The sequence below is a fragment of the Triplophysa rosa genome, linkage group LG24 (assembly GCF_024868665.1).
Source record: "Triplophysa rosa linkage group LG24, Trosa_1v2, whole genome shotgun sequence".
NCBI classification, from domain to species: domain Eukaryota; kingdom Metazoa; phylum Chordata; class Actinopteri; order Cypriniformes; family Nemacheilidae; genus Triplophysa; species Triplophysa rosa.
In genome coordinates, this window is record NC_079913.1 from 357,539 (window position 1) to 376,138 (window position 18,600).

The 18,600-nt window shown below is 39.2% G+C and overlaps 1 protein-coding gene across 1 annotated transcript; it reads left to right on the forward strand.

Annotated features, from left to right (window-relative positions):
- The first annotated feature begins 4,493 nt into the window (after window positions 1-4,493).
- Window positions 4,494-14,320, forward strand: adm2a (adrenomedullin 2a). The gene is made up of 3 exons (XM_057323573.1): window positions 4,494-5,370; window positions 5,755-6,005; window positions 11,497-14,320. Exons 2-3 carry the CDS (start codon window positions 5,914-5,916, stop codon window positions 11,897-11,899), a joined length of 495 nt encoding a protein of 164 aa, XP_057179556.1. The 5' UTR covers window positions 4,494-5,370; window positions 5,755-5,913; the 3' UTR covers window positions 11,900-14,320.
- The last annotated feature ends 4,280 nt before the right edge of the window (window positions 14,321-18,600 follow it).

Genomic DNA, 18,600 nt, shown 5'->3' on the forward strand with positions numbered 1-18,600 from the left:
GTGAGCTCAACGGAGGCAGGGCGGGGCGCAGGGCAAGAATGTTGCGTGGTCATTCATTACTGCGTGTGGAGAACTGAGCATACGAAATAATATTTAAAAAAAGGAGCTTTTCTTTTAGTTTGAGCTTTTCCTACATTTATTCGCTTTCGATTTTTGTATCGTTATTTCATATTTAAGATATTAATGTTTATTGTTTGTATTAAAGTTGCAATGTAGTATACTATTGTATTATGTAGCTAATAGAAAAGACAAATAACGAAGAAGAAACAAATTGAATAAAAACGCCAAAAATGGACCTTGATTACATCATCATGCGAAAACATTTCAAATGTAAACATTTGCTTTTTGATTGTATTTGAATAGAGATGAAGCACTTCTTTTGGTTACTTAAATAGTCTCTAGACCTTGGCTCTTCAAACTGAATAGCATCAATCTAGCATCCATAATCTTATTTTTGGTATCCCAGAATGCATTGGGCCTTAGGATGGCAGCAGCCTATACTGCAATTCCAAAACCTTTCACATAAGAATAAACAAAACCACTCTGGTCACATGACAGATACTATATACGAACCTGTGGCTCTCTGTACTGATATTGCTATAAAGGCAATGTTTAGTCAGTTGTTACATAAACGTTACAGCTACGCTTCACATCACAGAGGAAAAAGCTGAAGAGCACCACCGGATAACCCCCATCCCATAATCTGTGTCCTTGCCTGTCAGCATCAACACGCCTCCAAAAGAATTCCAACACTTCCTGTGTAATGTCCTCTGACCCAGAACACGTATCACGGCAGAATTAAAAACATTCGGATGCATGCCGTACGGTTAGTCTGCCACTGACATTCACTGGACTGAAGAATAACAAGCGTTTCCGAATCATCTGTAATATTCCCTACAGCAGGTGTCCTGATTTCTTTTAAGAAATAGTTCAAATAAAAAGACATGTTCTGGCATTGTTTGTTCATTTGTTCAACACTTGACAACCCGAGTTGTATCTCCATTGGTTTCATGCTGGTTTAGAACAACATGAAGTATTTTTCATTTTTTTGAATAACCTGTTGTAGTCAACATCTACTGTGGTGGTGCACTCTTTACCAAATGACCCGTGACAGCCCCAAACAAATGAAATGAAGACAGTGAAGGAGACAGAGAGGGTTCTCTTCGTGCAGTGTGAGTGGGGTACAGGGTTGAGACAGAATCAGTGAAGATGAGCCTAATCCCTCCTGATCCACAATGGACACAGATATCATCAAGTTTCCCACAATGCCTTGTGAAAAGCAACATGAACAGTAATGCAGCCTTCCCGTGCAGCTGGGCCACCTTCATATCCGACGAGCCAAAAGACGCCTCACCTCAAAATCACTGCACCTGCGTATGTCTGTAAAATGACAACACCACAGCGAAAGGATTTTCTGAGACGGGTGCGAAACCTTTGGTTTACCAAATCAAGAAAACCTGCAAAACACTCATCTTTGATCATAATCATTTTGTCCGGTCAAATATTTTAAGCTACTAGCAGTCAAGGTTTGACACAAAAACTACATTTATGTTTCTCATAATCTACAAAACCTTTGAATACAAAATGTATAGCCTACTTCAAGAGGTATTAGAGTATAAATGTCTTCTTCCACTAAAGGTGAGCAACAGTGTCGTGTGTCAGAACATCACAGGATGAGCCGTGGGATGTTGTTGGGTTTTATCAAATGTGTAGTGTTCTGTGTCTGTGGGTGGAAAGGTGTCTGGGCCTCCAACGCATGACATATAGCCTATTGGGAGCATTCGAAGCAGAGCTGTTCGGCCGGATTTGAAAGTCACATGACATCCTGTCAACACACCAACAGACAGGAAGAGGTCTCATGGCTAGGTAAAATTCATTATTCTACAGAACATCATTTCTGATCGCACCTGACAGTTGTTAAAGAACGTCTAACATCATAATTGCCAGATAATATTATCCAGTATCTTGAAGTTGTCTGAGTATTTTTTTTGTCCAGTGGCACATGAGTTTAGCAGTCATAAATATGAACACCAATATTGACCAATCAGAATCAAGTATTCCAGATTCCGGTGGCAATTATTGTTGCATAATTAAACACCAGATAAAATCTGTTCATTTGGCCAGATCCGATCTGTATTTTATTTAAACACTGAATGTAGATGCTTTGTGTATAGTAAACGAAAACTTGTAGCATTTGTGTTTTGACATCAAACACAAAATATGAAACATGTTGTTTATAGAAGAAACATTATGCCGAACAATTACATGCATTGTGCAGAGGTGTGAGCCCAGGTGACCCAAGAACCGCAATACTTTTACCAAAAGCACAGAACACAAGCAAGGCTACATGTATGTGTTGTATTTAAACAAGCTTTATTGACAGTTTTGCATTACCAAACTGTCCAAGCATCAATTGAAAACAAATAATACGAGGAATGTGAAACTAATAAGCTACATTAAAGATGAATAATAATGAGAGACGTAACCGGTCACTGCCAGATACTGTATATCCAGTGCAATGCTGGTTTGGGAATATAACAACGAGTCATGTGAGGCCCGGGCTGGTGAAGTTAACCATACACACCACAGAGAGGATCAAGCACGCATTCATCTTTTATACCTGCCAGTTATTTGATCCACTAATTCACAATTTCCTTTATCTTCATTCAGCCATTCAAGTCACGTCTGGAAATATGCCCTTTTGTTTCCTTGCAGACACGCCCAATGAAAACTGCTCAACCAGACTGCTATTCACAAACTTAAAGGGATAGTTCACCCCATACACTCATTATTTACATTTGACATTACTTGTTATTTACTTTTGCTTATTTACTTTTAGATGTTTTGCCAAATGTAAGTGAATGACAGCTCCAGTCCCCATTCACTGTCATTACATGAATAAATAAGCATTCTTCAAAAGCTCTCCTCTTCTTTTCCTGGAAAGCAAGACATGAGGGTGAGTAAATAATGACTTATTGTAGGTGAACGATCCCTTGCATACGTGAAGATAATATAGGCTAATGGTAACAGAGGCTCTGTGAAACAAGCTGTCCATCACTGAGTATTTGTAAATAAACATCTAAGAGTCATAACAAACCAGTTGCAGATGCTGAGCCATAGTAAACATGTGAAGAAAACAGTGGGAAACGGCATGTTTCTAAACTGATTTGGAACAGGGAATTACAATTTCATTACAGGGTAGGTCAAAGACTTCATTCATATTTGTGTTTAAACTGACTGAGACATATTGTTTGCGTGCACTTTGAACCTAATAAGGATTATCCCATGGGAGATCGAATCTACTACCCCTTTAGGTTTTGAATCCTCACAAAACTCCTTCCTTTCTCCCTTCCTCTGCATTCATGATACTGCTGACATACTGTATTCAACATGGATCACCTTCACTAGGGGGCAGCAGACAAAAGACAACCACATCTGTCTGTCTTGATGCACAAATGTTAAATGTTTTAAACTTATTTTCATGTTGTAGAACACAGAATGTCTTTTTTTGGAGGCTCTTATTTTAACATTGTGACGTGATATTTATACGGCTTCACCCAATCAAAGCATTTATATGATAAGCTATACTATCTTGGCTGTTGTAATTAAAAACAAGCAGGTTATCATCCGTTTTTGGAAAATGACCCTTAACTGCTTCGTTTTGTCCAGGATTCATTAACTAAAGTGCACGGTTACTCACGTCAACTATTGGGACATATACTACAGCGAGTGAGCCACAAACCCGATCAGTGGAGGGCACCAGTTGGGATTTGGCTTCACATCATGGCTGTGTTGCCCTCACATGACTCTTCGTGATTATGTAAATCGATGCGCTCACCAGCCCGGTTCATTGTCAAGCTCCTGGACGCATTGATTTTGCTGGTCTCTGAGAAATCACTCACTTAGGTTTATTAACGTATTAACCTCACTGCAGGTTAAATATGCCAGAATACACACCTTTATTTTGTTCCAGTAAACTTTTAAAACACATAGAAACTTTAAAAATGGCACCCAGGACTGACCTGAATAACTGACCAAAGTCGCACATACGTGTTTCATTGAAGTACTAATACGTTTATATAGAAGAGCAAAATGCCAGATTCAGGATTGAACCTTGCGTAGGACATTCCCTTAAATGTTTGAAATACTTCATCATGGTCAGCAAATCAATAAACATTCCGAGCCTAGAATGAAATCCAGGAAAACATGCGAGATGTTGATCTGTCAGTGAACAGGGGGAATAACACAAATAGTTCATCTGTCACATATTTGCAAGCCAGTTTTTTTCCAACACGGCATCATGACCATGCACAGGCAAAACGGCACCAGATAGGATTGTATACAGTATAAATAAATCATATTTGCAGATCACGACACGGTACATGAGAAAACTATTTCCTCATTCAAAATGATTTTGTGAGAGTTTTTTAAAGGGCTATGAAGCGGGTTTGATAACACCAGCAAAGGTTTGTTTGGAAGCTCAGATTACACATTGTTATGTAGCAATTCTGCCTTTTGTGACAAGAATTAACATCAGATTAATTGTAACCTAATATCTTACACTACATTTCATTCAAACTAAAGGCAAACTCGCTTACAGAAGTGCATTCTCTAAGGTCTCCGCACAACATCTCCATTCAGCTCATTTGTGTACTACAATGTAAAATGACTTTGCAGAAGTGTTTGTGTTCTGTTTTGTGTGCCACAGCTGGAAAGACCCCTCTACACAAACAGTTATCAATCAAACACATTCTTGTGATCGGAGGGTGTGAAGTTCTGGTGTGGTCTCCCCAGCATACTTATCCACACCCCACACTCGCCCAAACAGTTACAGATAAAATCAAGAGAGGGGGTTAATGACCATTTGCTTTGAATGTCTTGATATTTGCTTGTCAATTATGTCATTATTTACAGGGTTGCCATCGGTCACTGCATGTGCCAACAAATATAGCAAAAATACGCAAAAGCATGAGAACATGTAAGTGATATCTAAGCTGTATATGTTAAACTACTGTAAAATGCAATATCCAAGTGATCCATAGTAGGGCAAGAACAAATTCAAAGTCAATTGTCGTTTATTGGCAGCACAATCTCGATCTCGAACAATAAGGAATACTGTAGATCATAGTCTTACTGTAAGTGTGCCCATCTCCCGTGCACATGAGTCATAGCTGGAGCTCGATCAACGGTGAACGGGATCCGACACACCTTGGAAAGGCTGTAGTTCCGCCCAGTCCATATTTAAAGGCGTCAATTTCAGTTGAACCTCACACTTTACAAGAACTTGAACTTGGCGAGCGCGTGCGCAGCCGTGGGAAAATTCTCAAGACAAGTTTTGCGCGTGGCGCTCAATTTTAACCCGAGATAAAGGTCAGTATAATAGCTATTATGCATAATATTACACACTATAAAACAATTGCCGTTATATGACATACTGGCATGCTTAGATAAAACAGTGCATATAAACATTCACCGGTATTTTAGATTAACGCGAATGTGCTTAAAACGTGTTGAAAGAACAACTAAAAAACCCAAAAAGAATGCTGTAGGTTGAGAACTAACCGGGTCCTCTTCTGTACATTTTGCAATTTAGCCATATTATTTGATATATGCACATAACCATATAGAGTGCTTGTGAAGTTAAACATACAGTTCGTAAGCAGAGCAAATCAGTACAATACAGTTATAACGTGCTAAAAGAAACTACTGGGCATCAACTGATTTCTTGCTTCTCTTCTTTTTTTCTGGCTCCAGAAGTCCATTTGCGACAGAGTTGAAACGCCGGTACAGCATCGACTGCGCGGACTTTTGAACCAGCTTGTAAATTTCAGAAGCCGGGTTTTGAACATTGTCCAGGTACATTGGAAAGCCCCCTTGAATCCCGGGGGAGTGATAGTATTTTTCGCATGCACGATGAGAGCGTTATTCGCAGTTGTGTATTGCATCAGCCTGCTTTCCTCACAACTGTTGGCTTTGCCGGTGAGAAGCCAGCTGGGGAAGAACAGGTAAGATCCGCCTTTATAAATGCATCGAATCCCCGGAGGTCCGTTGAACTTTTCTGTGCATGTTCACTCTTGAACACAGCATGTATATTATGGCAGCGGCGTTTGATCTGATTTAAGAAAGAAGAGAAATGCTTGCATACGAATTCTCATGCTCGAAAATTGAATGGAATAAAAAGTAAAGTAAAGTTCCCCAGTTAACCGTATGACGTAATAATACAACGCATTTTTATTTTAAAAGCTGACTTTCTTCGCAATGAATGAAAGTGGGTCTGACTGGCGCTCGACTGCCACATCACAAGACAAATCTTTCTCAACTTTAGAAAGTTGTGACCATCATTTAGTAACAGTATTGATACAACGGTCATTTAAAATAAGCAAAGGAAGTTGATCGTACAAACAGAGGGTGTTGTGTCGAGCGAGATAATGGTTTTCGTGAACAAGGTCAGTGGATGGTAGACGTGACTCAATAAACGCACGCATCCCCATTAGCGCATGCAGCTTAGCAAGATCACTTTAAATACATTTCATTATTAGGTCAAAAACAAATATAATACTACATTAAACAGATAGGTTACCTATAATATAAATATGTATAATACAATTTATGAACAATGTAGTCATAGTTGTATTTTTGTCAGCGTAACGAAGCATGATGTAACAATATGTTATTATTTGACGTTTTAGAACGTCATTGCATCATCCTTTTTAGCTTCTCAACTGGCAAAACGAGACATTAGTCATTTCCAAAAAGTCCTATGAGACTTCTCTGAATAGTATAACACTCGCTGCCGGCCGGTCTAAATGAATGTATAATCAGAAATTAATGTACAATGCGTTTTTGCGCAGTGATAAAAACTTGCGTCACTTCTCTGAGTCAAGGTTAGACGAACATGAGTCTCTCTCTCAAAGGTTCCTATAACTCTGACCTTAATATATGACTCCATTTAAATGTTATGGGGTATAGGGTCTTCTTATGGGGGAGAGTGACCCCCAACTTTTAGATAGAAATTGGCCTTTTCATACCACGTTTATCTTGGTTTTATTTAAAAAGTGTGACGTCACAAGCGTGTTAGTTGCACGTGAAGCAGCGTTCCTTATATGCCCACATGATCCACAGCCTGTCAGAGACTGGGCTAGTTGTTTCTGAAAATGGCTAATAGTAGTAAGGAAATACTATGCCATTATTGCTCGCTGATGATCGATCCCTGTACTCGAAATGAATGAATTGGTCCTGTAAGAAGAGTGTCTGCGTTGCCTCTTCTGGCTGAGAAGGATGTGGTCACATGAGCTCACTTATAGGAGTATCGTTTATCCAAAATAAAATAAAATTGTCTTCATGTTTTCCCCCTTCCATTGACCAAAACATCTCTTTCATGCAACATAAAAGAAGATATTTTGAGAAATATCTCAGTGGGTTTGTGTCCATACAATGGAAGTCAATGGGGGCCGATGTTGTTTGGTTACCAACACTTGAAAATATCTTTGTTTGTGTTCTGCGGAAAAAAGAAAGTCATGAAGTTTGAAATGACATGAAGGTGAGTAAATGATGAATAAAAAATTTTTGGGTGAACGATCCATTGGTCAAAAACAGCTCAAACTAGGCAATAGATTTTTTTCTTTGCTTCCTAGAAGCTCATTAATATCTTGTGACAATTTTCCACCCACCCAACAATGCCACACCTGACAGCAAACCAAACGTAAAGGCAATGGAATGCCAAGGGAGGGAAAGCATATGTCAGCGACCTACAGCATCTACAGTATACATGTATAACAGGCCTGTTGGTCAAAGACGATTATATATATACACATGTCAACATTTAGAGAGCAAAAGTACAAAAGCCTAAAAATACTTTAGATTCGACTATTTTGAGAACTCTAATTTTGTTGGGGACAGTAAATAGAATGACTGTTGACTTCAGACTATAGTTAGGGTGTGGATGAAGTGTCGAGCATCTTTATTTGCCGTCTCCCTCTCTGTGCATTGTCATGTCTTGTTCACAATGTCCCATGTTGTCTCACAGACATAGAACTTTGCGTTCATTACATGGGCTTCTCAGTGTTTTTGATTTGATAAGTGGCTAGTTACACAATGTACAGGAATCTTTGTGATGTCAGCAAGGGATTTTTATCGTTGGTAAAAAGCTTGCTGTACAGTACATAGCCTAGTTTACCGTCTTGCGGTTACATTCACGAGAGTATATTTTGAGCGGAGCGGCAAGTCAAACGTAGGTTTATTTTTTTATTTAAACGGTCTTTTATCGTTATTATTATGATTTTCCACATATAGAAGAGCTTAAAAAGTAGATACAAACTTCCCATTTTCACGACTGGGAAACTTGAGGCTCGGAACACTGAGTTTAATCACAGGTGAAGGAGATACGTTGCTTCTCACTCAATGGGAACCTGAGATGATCACCTTTGAACTTGGGTTAGTTTACAATAAAAACAATAGCGCTTTACACCACGCTGTTTGCTCATTATTACTTGCGGCGAGAGCTAAGAGTGTTGGGAAAACTCATCCCTCAGGCAGAATTCCGTCGTGGATTAGTAACTAAGACCTGAATTCCTTTCTTCTCCTCACGATGGAGTGTTTCAGTGTGTAGAGAAATGATAAAGCACTGAGAACAATCACAGAGGAAGGGGTTTGAAAAGAATCGCATTAACACAAGCTAACCATTGACACGCTTACAGTAGAACACACTTTTAGAAACACTTTCATTGTTTTCATGGTTTCATCTCTCAGAGCAGTCATACGATGCGTGTCTGAAGACTAGAATTTTGTTGTATTTTAGCATGTTAATACTTCATTGATGCATTACCAGATTACTCCAATTGGTTTTATGATTTAAAACCAAAGTGACCAGCGCTCTTAACTATCATAGATATGTAGGAGGACACATGTAACCTCCAGACAACCTCTGCACAACGTCATTGTGCCTGAAAGTGAAATCCCCGCTATATGTGGCATTTTAGCATGACACAAGCTGGAATTAATGGAACAAAACAGCTCAAAGTAACTGGAGAAGGTCAGTGGTTTGTTGACCTATGGCCACATTTCTTATCTAAGACCACAAGTGCAATGATTACTTCTCCTCTGGTCATCTATAATAAAACCTCTGATGACCCATTTACAAATAGCCACATCCTGCGCAAAAATCCTGGACGTCCAGGAAAAACAAACAAACCCGTTGAGTTAATTTATATCACCGGACATTCTCAGTGGAGGATCAGGGAATAAATCAAAACAAAATATTAGATCTTCTTGTGTTCCCACAAAGAAACAAAGAAAGTTCCCATGGGGCATCACTGGGTTCTCGTGGCAGTCTCAGACAATTGGGTGAGAGGCCAACGGCAGCATTAAACACGAGGCATCAAATCCCTCCGACACAAAGTCCACCTCCGGGCTTTACGTCAGGCCATGTGCCTTCCAGAACCATTCCCACTGAATCAGGCCGATTGCTCTTTTGATGGTGCTCGACTTGACCCCACACTTACAAGCTTTTAACTGACTGATCTGACATATTCTTTAAGAACATGCCAATCTCAACATTACCTCTGGTTTCTGGAAGTGTCTTATCTTTTCACGCCATTGCGAATGAAGGTTCGGCACACCGTGATTATCCCAGAACAGATTGAATTTCAGAAGGCAGGTGCTAATTTTCGTTGCTGGACATGGAGTATTAATGCACAGATAGCATTTCATTGTTGCTGTGAGATTTATAATTGAACAGACACAACAACTCCATGTAAATTGGCAGGTCTGTGAAACTTAATTCAACACTGTATAACAGATGGATCACAACAGGATGAATAAACAGGATTTTGCTAGAAACAACAGCTGCCACTCGCTTTTCTTGCAATCGAATCTCTGCGGCTACTACATTTCTTCTGCATTCACCATGCAGACTGCTTGAAAAGAGTTCGGTTCTGTATTGGGAGCAGGAAAGAAGGGAATATCTATTACAACTGCTTAAGAGTTCGGATTTGGAGTTAACTAAACTTATTAAAAACTAGTCAAAAAATATCTACGCAAGGACATTTGTAATCCGATTTAAGAAGAGGCAAGGGTCAGGGTGGTCTAGCAAAACATTTGAAAAGAGCCTGAGAGGAGGTGAAAGGTTAACGATGGATGAAATGCAGCTTATGTCATCTTAACGTCAGCTCTTCTGCATCGGTGCTCTGGGTGTAAGCGCTTACCTGTGATCATGTAGGCCTGATGAGATGTGAGAAGTTGTGTTCCACTGTTCGGACACCCACCTGATGCCTGCTCACAGAAAACACGTTTTTGGAAGATAAGAGTCTATAATACTACAAAGACATTTCTTTTGAAAAAGGCTAATCGCAATGTTTTAGAGTAGACGAACATTTCAAAAAGTGACTCTCTGGTTTCGGCTTTGCAATGTCACATGACTACAGTAAATCCATGCCAACTAAACATTACATCATATACTGTACATAACATTTAGACTATAATTATCATTTTTATCTATATTTAAGGTTTCAGATTGTTCCTGTGCTTATCATTTAGACATTAAAACAAAATAAATGTCTAACACGCATGTCGAAGTCATAGTTATTCCGTCTCGATGAGATTAGATGGTCTAAATCTAAACCAAAAGAGCAGCCAGTCATTTCTCAAATTTTAGCTTTAGATTTTTATAGAAACGATGTTTCTTGTGTATACTTCTGAATAAACAGCTTCGCTTAAAGTATTTTGAGCAAAGCTACAATCTGTAACTTATTTTGGTTAAAAATAATCAAAAATCGAATGAGTAAATTATTGAGTAAAAAAGGGTTCAAAACTACCTTGATAGAGAAGTACGTGAAAAAAATGGCAATTTTGTGTTGGAAACAGAGACGGCAATATACTTTGTTGAGGCTAAAGTTATAGAATGCAACTTTAAAAATAAGAATTGATCGAAATTCTCGTAGCACGCACCTGTCACATGCAACTAGCTGGCGCTTACGGATTCTAAAAGCAAGACCTGAGTTAGTGTCCTGTGCAAACAGCATTAAAACCAGGAGTGAATCAAGCCCGAGTTCACAGCGTGATCAAACAAAAAGCAGATGGCCAGGACATCAAAACCAGAATAAATCAAGTGTGTTTGCAGTACGTTCTGTCCCAAAGAGTCATAACCTGTAGAGGAGTGGGAAGAAGTCGGCTTGCTTACGAGTATACTTCAGCATATGAGTATGTTTTCTCTGTCCGCAATGCACATTCAGCATCAGTGATGATAACTATTATCACTATTAAAAGGATTTGAATCAAAACGTGTTTTTTTTTTTTTGCTTTTTTGCAAGGCTATAGGTTTAATTTCCAGGGAACATCTATACTGATTAAATCAGTGCATAATGCACTAAATGTTATGTTTAATTAAAGCTTTTCCCCAATATAAAACGTAAAAGCAAAATGAAATACCATTTATATAGTCTAAATTTGAGATGCAGTATTTGTTCGGTTGAATCTAACTTCCAACTCTTTGTTTTGCAGGTTGGACTTCATGTCAAGACCCCGTCAGCAGACAGTAGAGGGCACCATCTCTCCGGACGTTACTGACCGCGGCGTATCCATCGACCGCACCATTCTGTGGAGGGCCATCCTCTCCAGATCACCACCTTCAGCCTTAGACAACCCAACCGAAATCCACACCCGTCGGCCAATGGGAATAGAGTCCAATGAAGTGGGCGGAGTCCCACAGCAAAGAGGATCAAGAGGTCGCCGCCACGTGCGAAGTCATCACAACCATCACCACGCCCAGCTGATGCGCGTCGGGTGCGTCCTCGGTACCTGCCAGGTACAAAACCTAAGCCACCGCCTCTACCAGCTCGCCGGCCAAAGTGGGCGTGAAGACTCCTCCCCCATTAACCCCCGGAGCCCGCACAGCTACGGATGAGCACTGGAGAGACCCCGGCTACAACAAAAGACAAGAGAACACAGCGTTACACATATCTGTCCCCGTGTTTGTTCATTTGATTGCGATAGCTCTGAATACGGTACTGCTGTATTACTTCTCCTCTCTGCCTTGAGTTTCTGCAGTACTGTGCCTGTTTGGACCTGTATCACTTGATAGCAACCTGCCTAAATTCCTCCATCTACAAACGTTGACTTTGGCCATGAGTTGACCCTCTTTGGTTCTTTAATATTGTTTGATATTGTCATCTTGTTAGGGTGATATTTTAATCTCCGTCTCAGATGTGAGATTAGTCTGGACGATTTCACGTTATTCCCCGACTCATCCTGATCAAACCGCCCAAGCCTTTAATGTGGATTTCAACAAGGAGTGCAATTGGATTCCTGTCAAGCTGAGATTTGTGTTCCATGACTCCAAGATTGTACCGTTTTACCTTCCCAGCACCACAAACCTTGTCACTTGACTTGTCAATGCAACTTTGCATTTGCATTTTTGAAATGCGAGCATCTTGAAGCTACAGAGAATTGTCTTGTGAAAGACCACCTCGACAGTCCCTCGGATGCAATAGAGTAGAACCCGCCAGAAGTCCGCATTACGGCTTTGTCATGCACCTCGTGGTCCGGCGTCTGACATATTTCACTTCACGTGATTCATAAATTCTAAAAACATGACAACAACGGCCGTTTTAAGAATAAGTTATAATCCCGAAGGTCTCGGTTTCCACTCCGCAGGAATCCCGATGGGCTTTGCCACGTTTCATAAACAAAAGTAAATCTTTTCCTGAGCATTTCTTAAAAGATGGTTTCTTAAAAACACACCCATAAATATCCACAAGCTCAAAAACACATCCACGACTAGCTCCTTTTAAAAACTATTTCTTCTCCATCTGTTAGTGATAGACACACAAATATATATCTAATATATATTCTCTTATAAAATGTTGTCAGATTTGTCCTCCTGAAAAAATTCCCACATCTTCTGCTTGGGTCATTTAAGTCAATTCATAAACTTCTTGTTACTTAAATGACAGATTCTAGTTATACCAAAATGTAAGCCTTTCAGCAACACGTTCCAAAAGCACCCACAATGCGTCTGGTGTATTTTAAGAATTCCTTATTGTTATAATAATCATGTCTGAATCCGTGGGTGGACACACACGCCCATAATACCCACCAGAACAGCCTTAAAACATTCAGAAACTTTCCTTGGTTTTGAGCCATCAAAGTGCCTTGAATGTCTGAGGATTAAAAGAGCAGAAGTTATCCCCAAAATCCTGCTGAAACATCAAATACTTACATACTGATGAACTAAAACCAATATCCAGGCCAAGAACCTCTCAGCGTGCATTAGGATTTTGCTTGACGTTGTAATGACAATCTTACAAACACCACATCGCTCCACAGGCAGAGAATCCACCAAAACCAGATTTGACTTGATTCTTTTCTGTGCATTTACTGTAATTCACTGCTCATTTATTCTCACTAGAATTTCTCTTTAAATGGGCTTGAATCTTATTTCAATTGGATTTGATATGTGTGAAAGGCCTTTCTCTCTGTCATGGCTGATTCGAATGATCATAGGAACGTCTCTGGTGCTTCACGTCTATCATCTGCTCAAAGGCTCTCTATACAGTATATCCAAGCCATTCTCTCTTCTGTAATCTGTTAACTGATTCATTAAAAGGCTTTTAAACTGCTGAGACTCTGAACATTTTGCGTACATGCACAGGAGAGCCTTACCTGCCTCGTGTTAACTTATTGATCACATTCCTGTTTTTGTTCTATATTGAACGATTTATTTATTTAACCACAAGTTGTCGTCAACGTCTTGGTGACATGGGTCGAACGTAATAGTTGCGTCAGTACCCCCATCGTTCTTCGTGTGTGCGTGTTTTTTGGAAACACTGTCCCCAGAATGTGTTCTAGAGATGTACTGAAGGATAGCGTTTATATGTTTGTGTCACCCTGGCCGTGAGCCCACCCCAAAGTCAAATGTTGCAAGAGATACTAAAGGTCAGTTCTGTTGTTACGTCCTCACAAAGCACTTTAAAGGAGAAGCGTGTTTGTGTTTGTCACTGTGACTGTGAGCGCTGTGTTTCATGAATCTGTATGAATGTATTTAAAAGGTCTTAGCGCACTGAATTATGGGTCATTTGGTAGAAACAGTCGCTATTATGTACACTTTGTAAATACTATTATAAGTAATAATATTTAAGTTATTGTATTTATGCATTCGTGTCTCTATGTCACCAAAGACGTCATGTATGGCATTTAGTGTTTTCTCACAGCTCAGAGGTGCATTCTGGGTAGGAAAAGAAGAGGGTTTTTTTAGGAAAGCCAATGGGATTGTGTCACTCACATACAATGTTCTTTTCTCTGTGAAATAAAGCACTATAAAGTAGTGAGATGAAATCTGATGTGTTGTTCTCTTTTAAATATGAAGATCGGTGGTTTGTTGCAAAAATATTTACATACAGTATATATACAGTAGTAATGCTAGACATTGTATATATTATCTAGTATATAATGTCCATGAATAACAGGTTTCGATGTCCATATGAATATCACTAACCAAATCATTATTAATATATTTATTTATCGTATTTAATGCATTAAATAATAATATGTGATTTAATCATATGAATATATTTATTATTTACATTTGTACTACATTTGCGTTTTATATCAGATCTGTTTTTATTTTCAGTTTTAAGCTTTATATTCACTCAGTTAACAAAGTTATGTAACACACAAGTACGCTAAATACAGCAAATACATCTATTCCTGTCTACAGCATCTGTCTACACTTATCCATATCTGTGCTATATCTAAAAAGCACAGGAGCACTACATTCCAGTATCTACAACAGACAGCTCACACGTCGCCCATAAATCTCATAAATATGTGACCGACCGACCGAAATGGAAAGTGCCTCCTGGCATCAGATACAACAAGTTAAACATCAAACTAACAGAGGCACTAAAATGCAACGCTCTCTATTTATCTGGGCAGCGTCCCTTCCACAGTGAAACATTTCCACTCAAACAGGAGATGTTGGCATGAATAAGTGACCAGGGAAGTGTCATAGTGACTACATAACCAACAGCTGTGCAGACAGAAAAAGCAGGTCACTGTGAGGCCAGCTGATCATGTGAGGCGTTACTAACCCGTTATATTATAACGTGATATGATGATATTAGCAGCTCGGGTTTTACCTTCTTTGCTCTGTCTTAACTAAAAGATGTTTTATTAAACATGATAATTACTGAAGAACATGTCAAGTGTTTCTCTGAATAAGTCTGAAGTTGCATGGACGGACAGAAAAAGACCAATGTTAATACGCAACCTTTAACGCAACAGGACCAACGTACAACTCCAACTGCATATGAGCAGATTCTCATGTTATCTGACCCTGTCTACTATATCAATGGACCCCGTTCAGTAATGAATGATGATGTCATGAGTCATTTCAAACGAAGATTGCATCATCGTTAACTTTTGTCTAGTGTGACTTGTCTTTAGGACTTTTCACACTTTATAGCAATTATTATGTTGAAATGTTGAATTACTCAAACAAGTAAGCAAGTCCTCAAGGTTACTCAGGTTCAAAAATTCATATCTTCATATCGACCAGATCAATATCAGCTTGATATACTTTATGTACTTTAAAATACATTAAGTCACATTTCGCTTAAAAAGAAATAAAAAAGAACCAAAAAGCAGGAATGTAGGAAAGGAAATGATTCATAAGAAGAGCAGATACATTGTGCGCAAATGTGGTAAACCTGTCCATGTTAAAAAAGGAAATAATGTATTGGTATAATTGGCTAAATACTGCATGTATTTAAGTAAATGAGGGTGGTTACAGCCTAGTTCCAAAGTACATTGTATAAATATAGATGTGCCTCATTTAACCAAAGCTATCAACAAATAAATCCAGCGTTTGGAATCTGTGACTGCTGAATTACTCTGTTTCCCACACTGAACAAGATCTTAAAAAACTGCAAGCATATTATCATTTTCTAGGACAAAAATAGAATCCACCTCTGCCACAGTGCCGTTTGCTGTCATATTTTCTTTGATGTAAAGTAAGCAGGATATATTAGCAAGCAGGGTAGAGGTAACCCATAATGTCCATGTGTGTCAAACAGACACAGCAGAACTGTATTTATCTTTATTCCTGAACACACACACAATACCAGTGATCTGTGTCAAGGGCAAACACACTTTTATTAGGCTCTGTATAGAACTGCAGCGCTATACATAAACATAAACTCACACCAGCATCCAACATATGTTGGTCTTTTTGGCAAAAGCCTTAGCGTTTATATCACTACACATGGGAATTAAAAACATCAGTGCGTGGGAGAGTATTGTATGAAATGGGTTTTGGACAGTCATTGCCAAATTGTAAGCTCAACCAAGCAGTCATGCACGCTCGCTGCGGTTTTTCTGTCAAAACATCTCATTTTGAAGTATGATGAGAAGTTTCATTTAAGCACTTTCAGTTGTAAAGAGCTGACACTAATATCTTCACCAGCATTACCGAAAATGTCCTCATGCTCCTCACGGAACAGAGACAACCAACAGGATTTAGACCAGCACTCGTGTCTATTGCTATAAAGCAACAAAATCTCAACAAAGCAAGCATGAGAACTGGCTTCTGAAACAGCTGCAGTATAAGAGCGTACGTCATAAAACTTTGTTTGAATTGCAACTTATGTTGAAAATCTCCACGTGCTTTAATTTACTCATTAGAAATTCCTGAGGGAACACGAATAAGACTTCTGGGTTGCCAACAAATGTACAAGAAAATCTATTATTTCAACGTTTCTGTAAACTGCCACCGGGTTCATTCTAGCGTTACATTCCACTTACTGACTTCTTCCTTGTTATGACATCTTCTCTTGTGTAATGCATATACTGTAAAAACGACTTTTTTCTACATGGAATCTAAATCCTCATTATAACAGCAACCAAAGGGTCAGAAAGTCTCACTCCAAAGTTCCTCCATCTGACCTTTGTTCCTAAATCTACAGAAATGAAAGTGAGACGTATTTCTTTCTTGAAGTAATCATTCTTGCATCATCAAGACCATTATTTTCTTTACTTGAGGGTGGCACCACTGATCTTTTGTGCTTACAGGCACAACTTGTGTATAACTTTTTCATGAAGATTAATATCTTGCCCGAAGGAGCTAATCTGCATCATTAGAAATGGAAAATAAAAATGAGCGAGTGATCGATTCAGAACCAGACTGCAGGAGGCCACATAACAGTTCACTGACTTGATGAGGGTGTTGAAGAGTCCGTGCTGAGACGCACACTTGTTTTATTAGTCACATCATTTCATAGACTTGCATTATGTCGACAGTGAAATCCAAATGTCCTCAGATGACTTCAAGGTTGAGTCACACACATTTTCTCCTCGTGCTCCACGCAGACTTGAGCAGCGTCAGTGAATTTGCATACGTGCAGCTTTACACGGGCAGAAATCCCCAGTCACCGCCAGCAAGTGGGAAAAACGAAACTGGCTATTATTATTCTTCCTCTCCCAACACCCCAAATGAGGTCGGAAGGACCTGGTACTGCGTTGAATTACTCGCTGTTATTTATACAGGCTCAAAAAGTGCCAGCTTGCACCTGAGTAGCTGCAGTAACTTTAGGGCTACAAATGAGCTCAGAAAATGACAAGCTAAAGCTTTTGATGGCTCATAACAACCTACAGTACCATACCACACATGCTTTAGCATTTTAAACACAGAACTTAGACGTCACACATCCAAAGAGTCCTTTGCTCTGTTTAGTCTAAAAAGACTGAGCATTTTTTACCTAAAATTCTGTAGAGAAATAAAAGTAGACACTGATGTGAATAGCTTTGCACGGTCGTGAGGCTAAAGAAACTCTGAGTGTATATTGAAATCTCCGACAGCAAACGCTGGTCCAAGCCCTTTTAAGCAAATCTAAGCAGTTTGTGACTTCTTGTGATTTCTGAAATTCCAGAGACGACATATTACTCAGTTCTTTTTCAGGAGAAAACTCTGAGGAGCGGATCCTAGAACCAATATATTGAATTACATATACAGTATTATACATAGGCTACACAAAAAACAGAGCTGACTTATTTATATCAACTTTATTTCAATTTTGTGAATTTCCAGATCGCATGCACTTGACTGGAAATGTAACTATGGTTCACACTCTTGGTATAGATGTGTATTGGCTGTAACACACCACGGTGCACAATGAGAAGACACCTACCGCTGTTTTAAAGCTCCATTTGACCATTTTTGGTGCCAATACAAATCATGTTAAAGGGCCAAGCCTTGACACCTAGAAGACAATAACAAACCTCTGAAGCTGCTGTATGAGGACCTTCAATAGAATAGACACAAGTACGATAAAGACATTTACTATACACTACATACATTTGATTAGATTTCAAGCGAAACATGACACTAGTTTATGAACCTAATAAATACAAACTAGGACAAACATTTTACGCAAATAAACACACTACTCTGCCAGGATCAAAGATCACGTGCTTACATAAACAAACAAGGCTGGTGAACCGCTACAAAATCCGTCTCCTTGAAGGCACAAGGACATGCTCCTAATGCACTATAATACATCATTAAAAACACATGCATTAGTTCCAAGATGCACGAACTAAAAGAGAGATCAC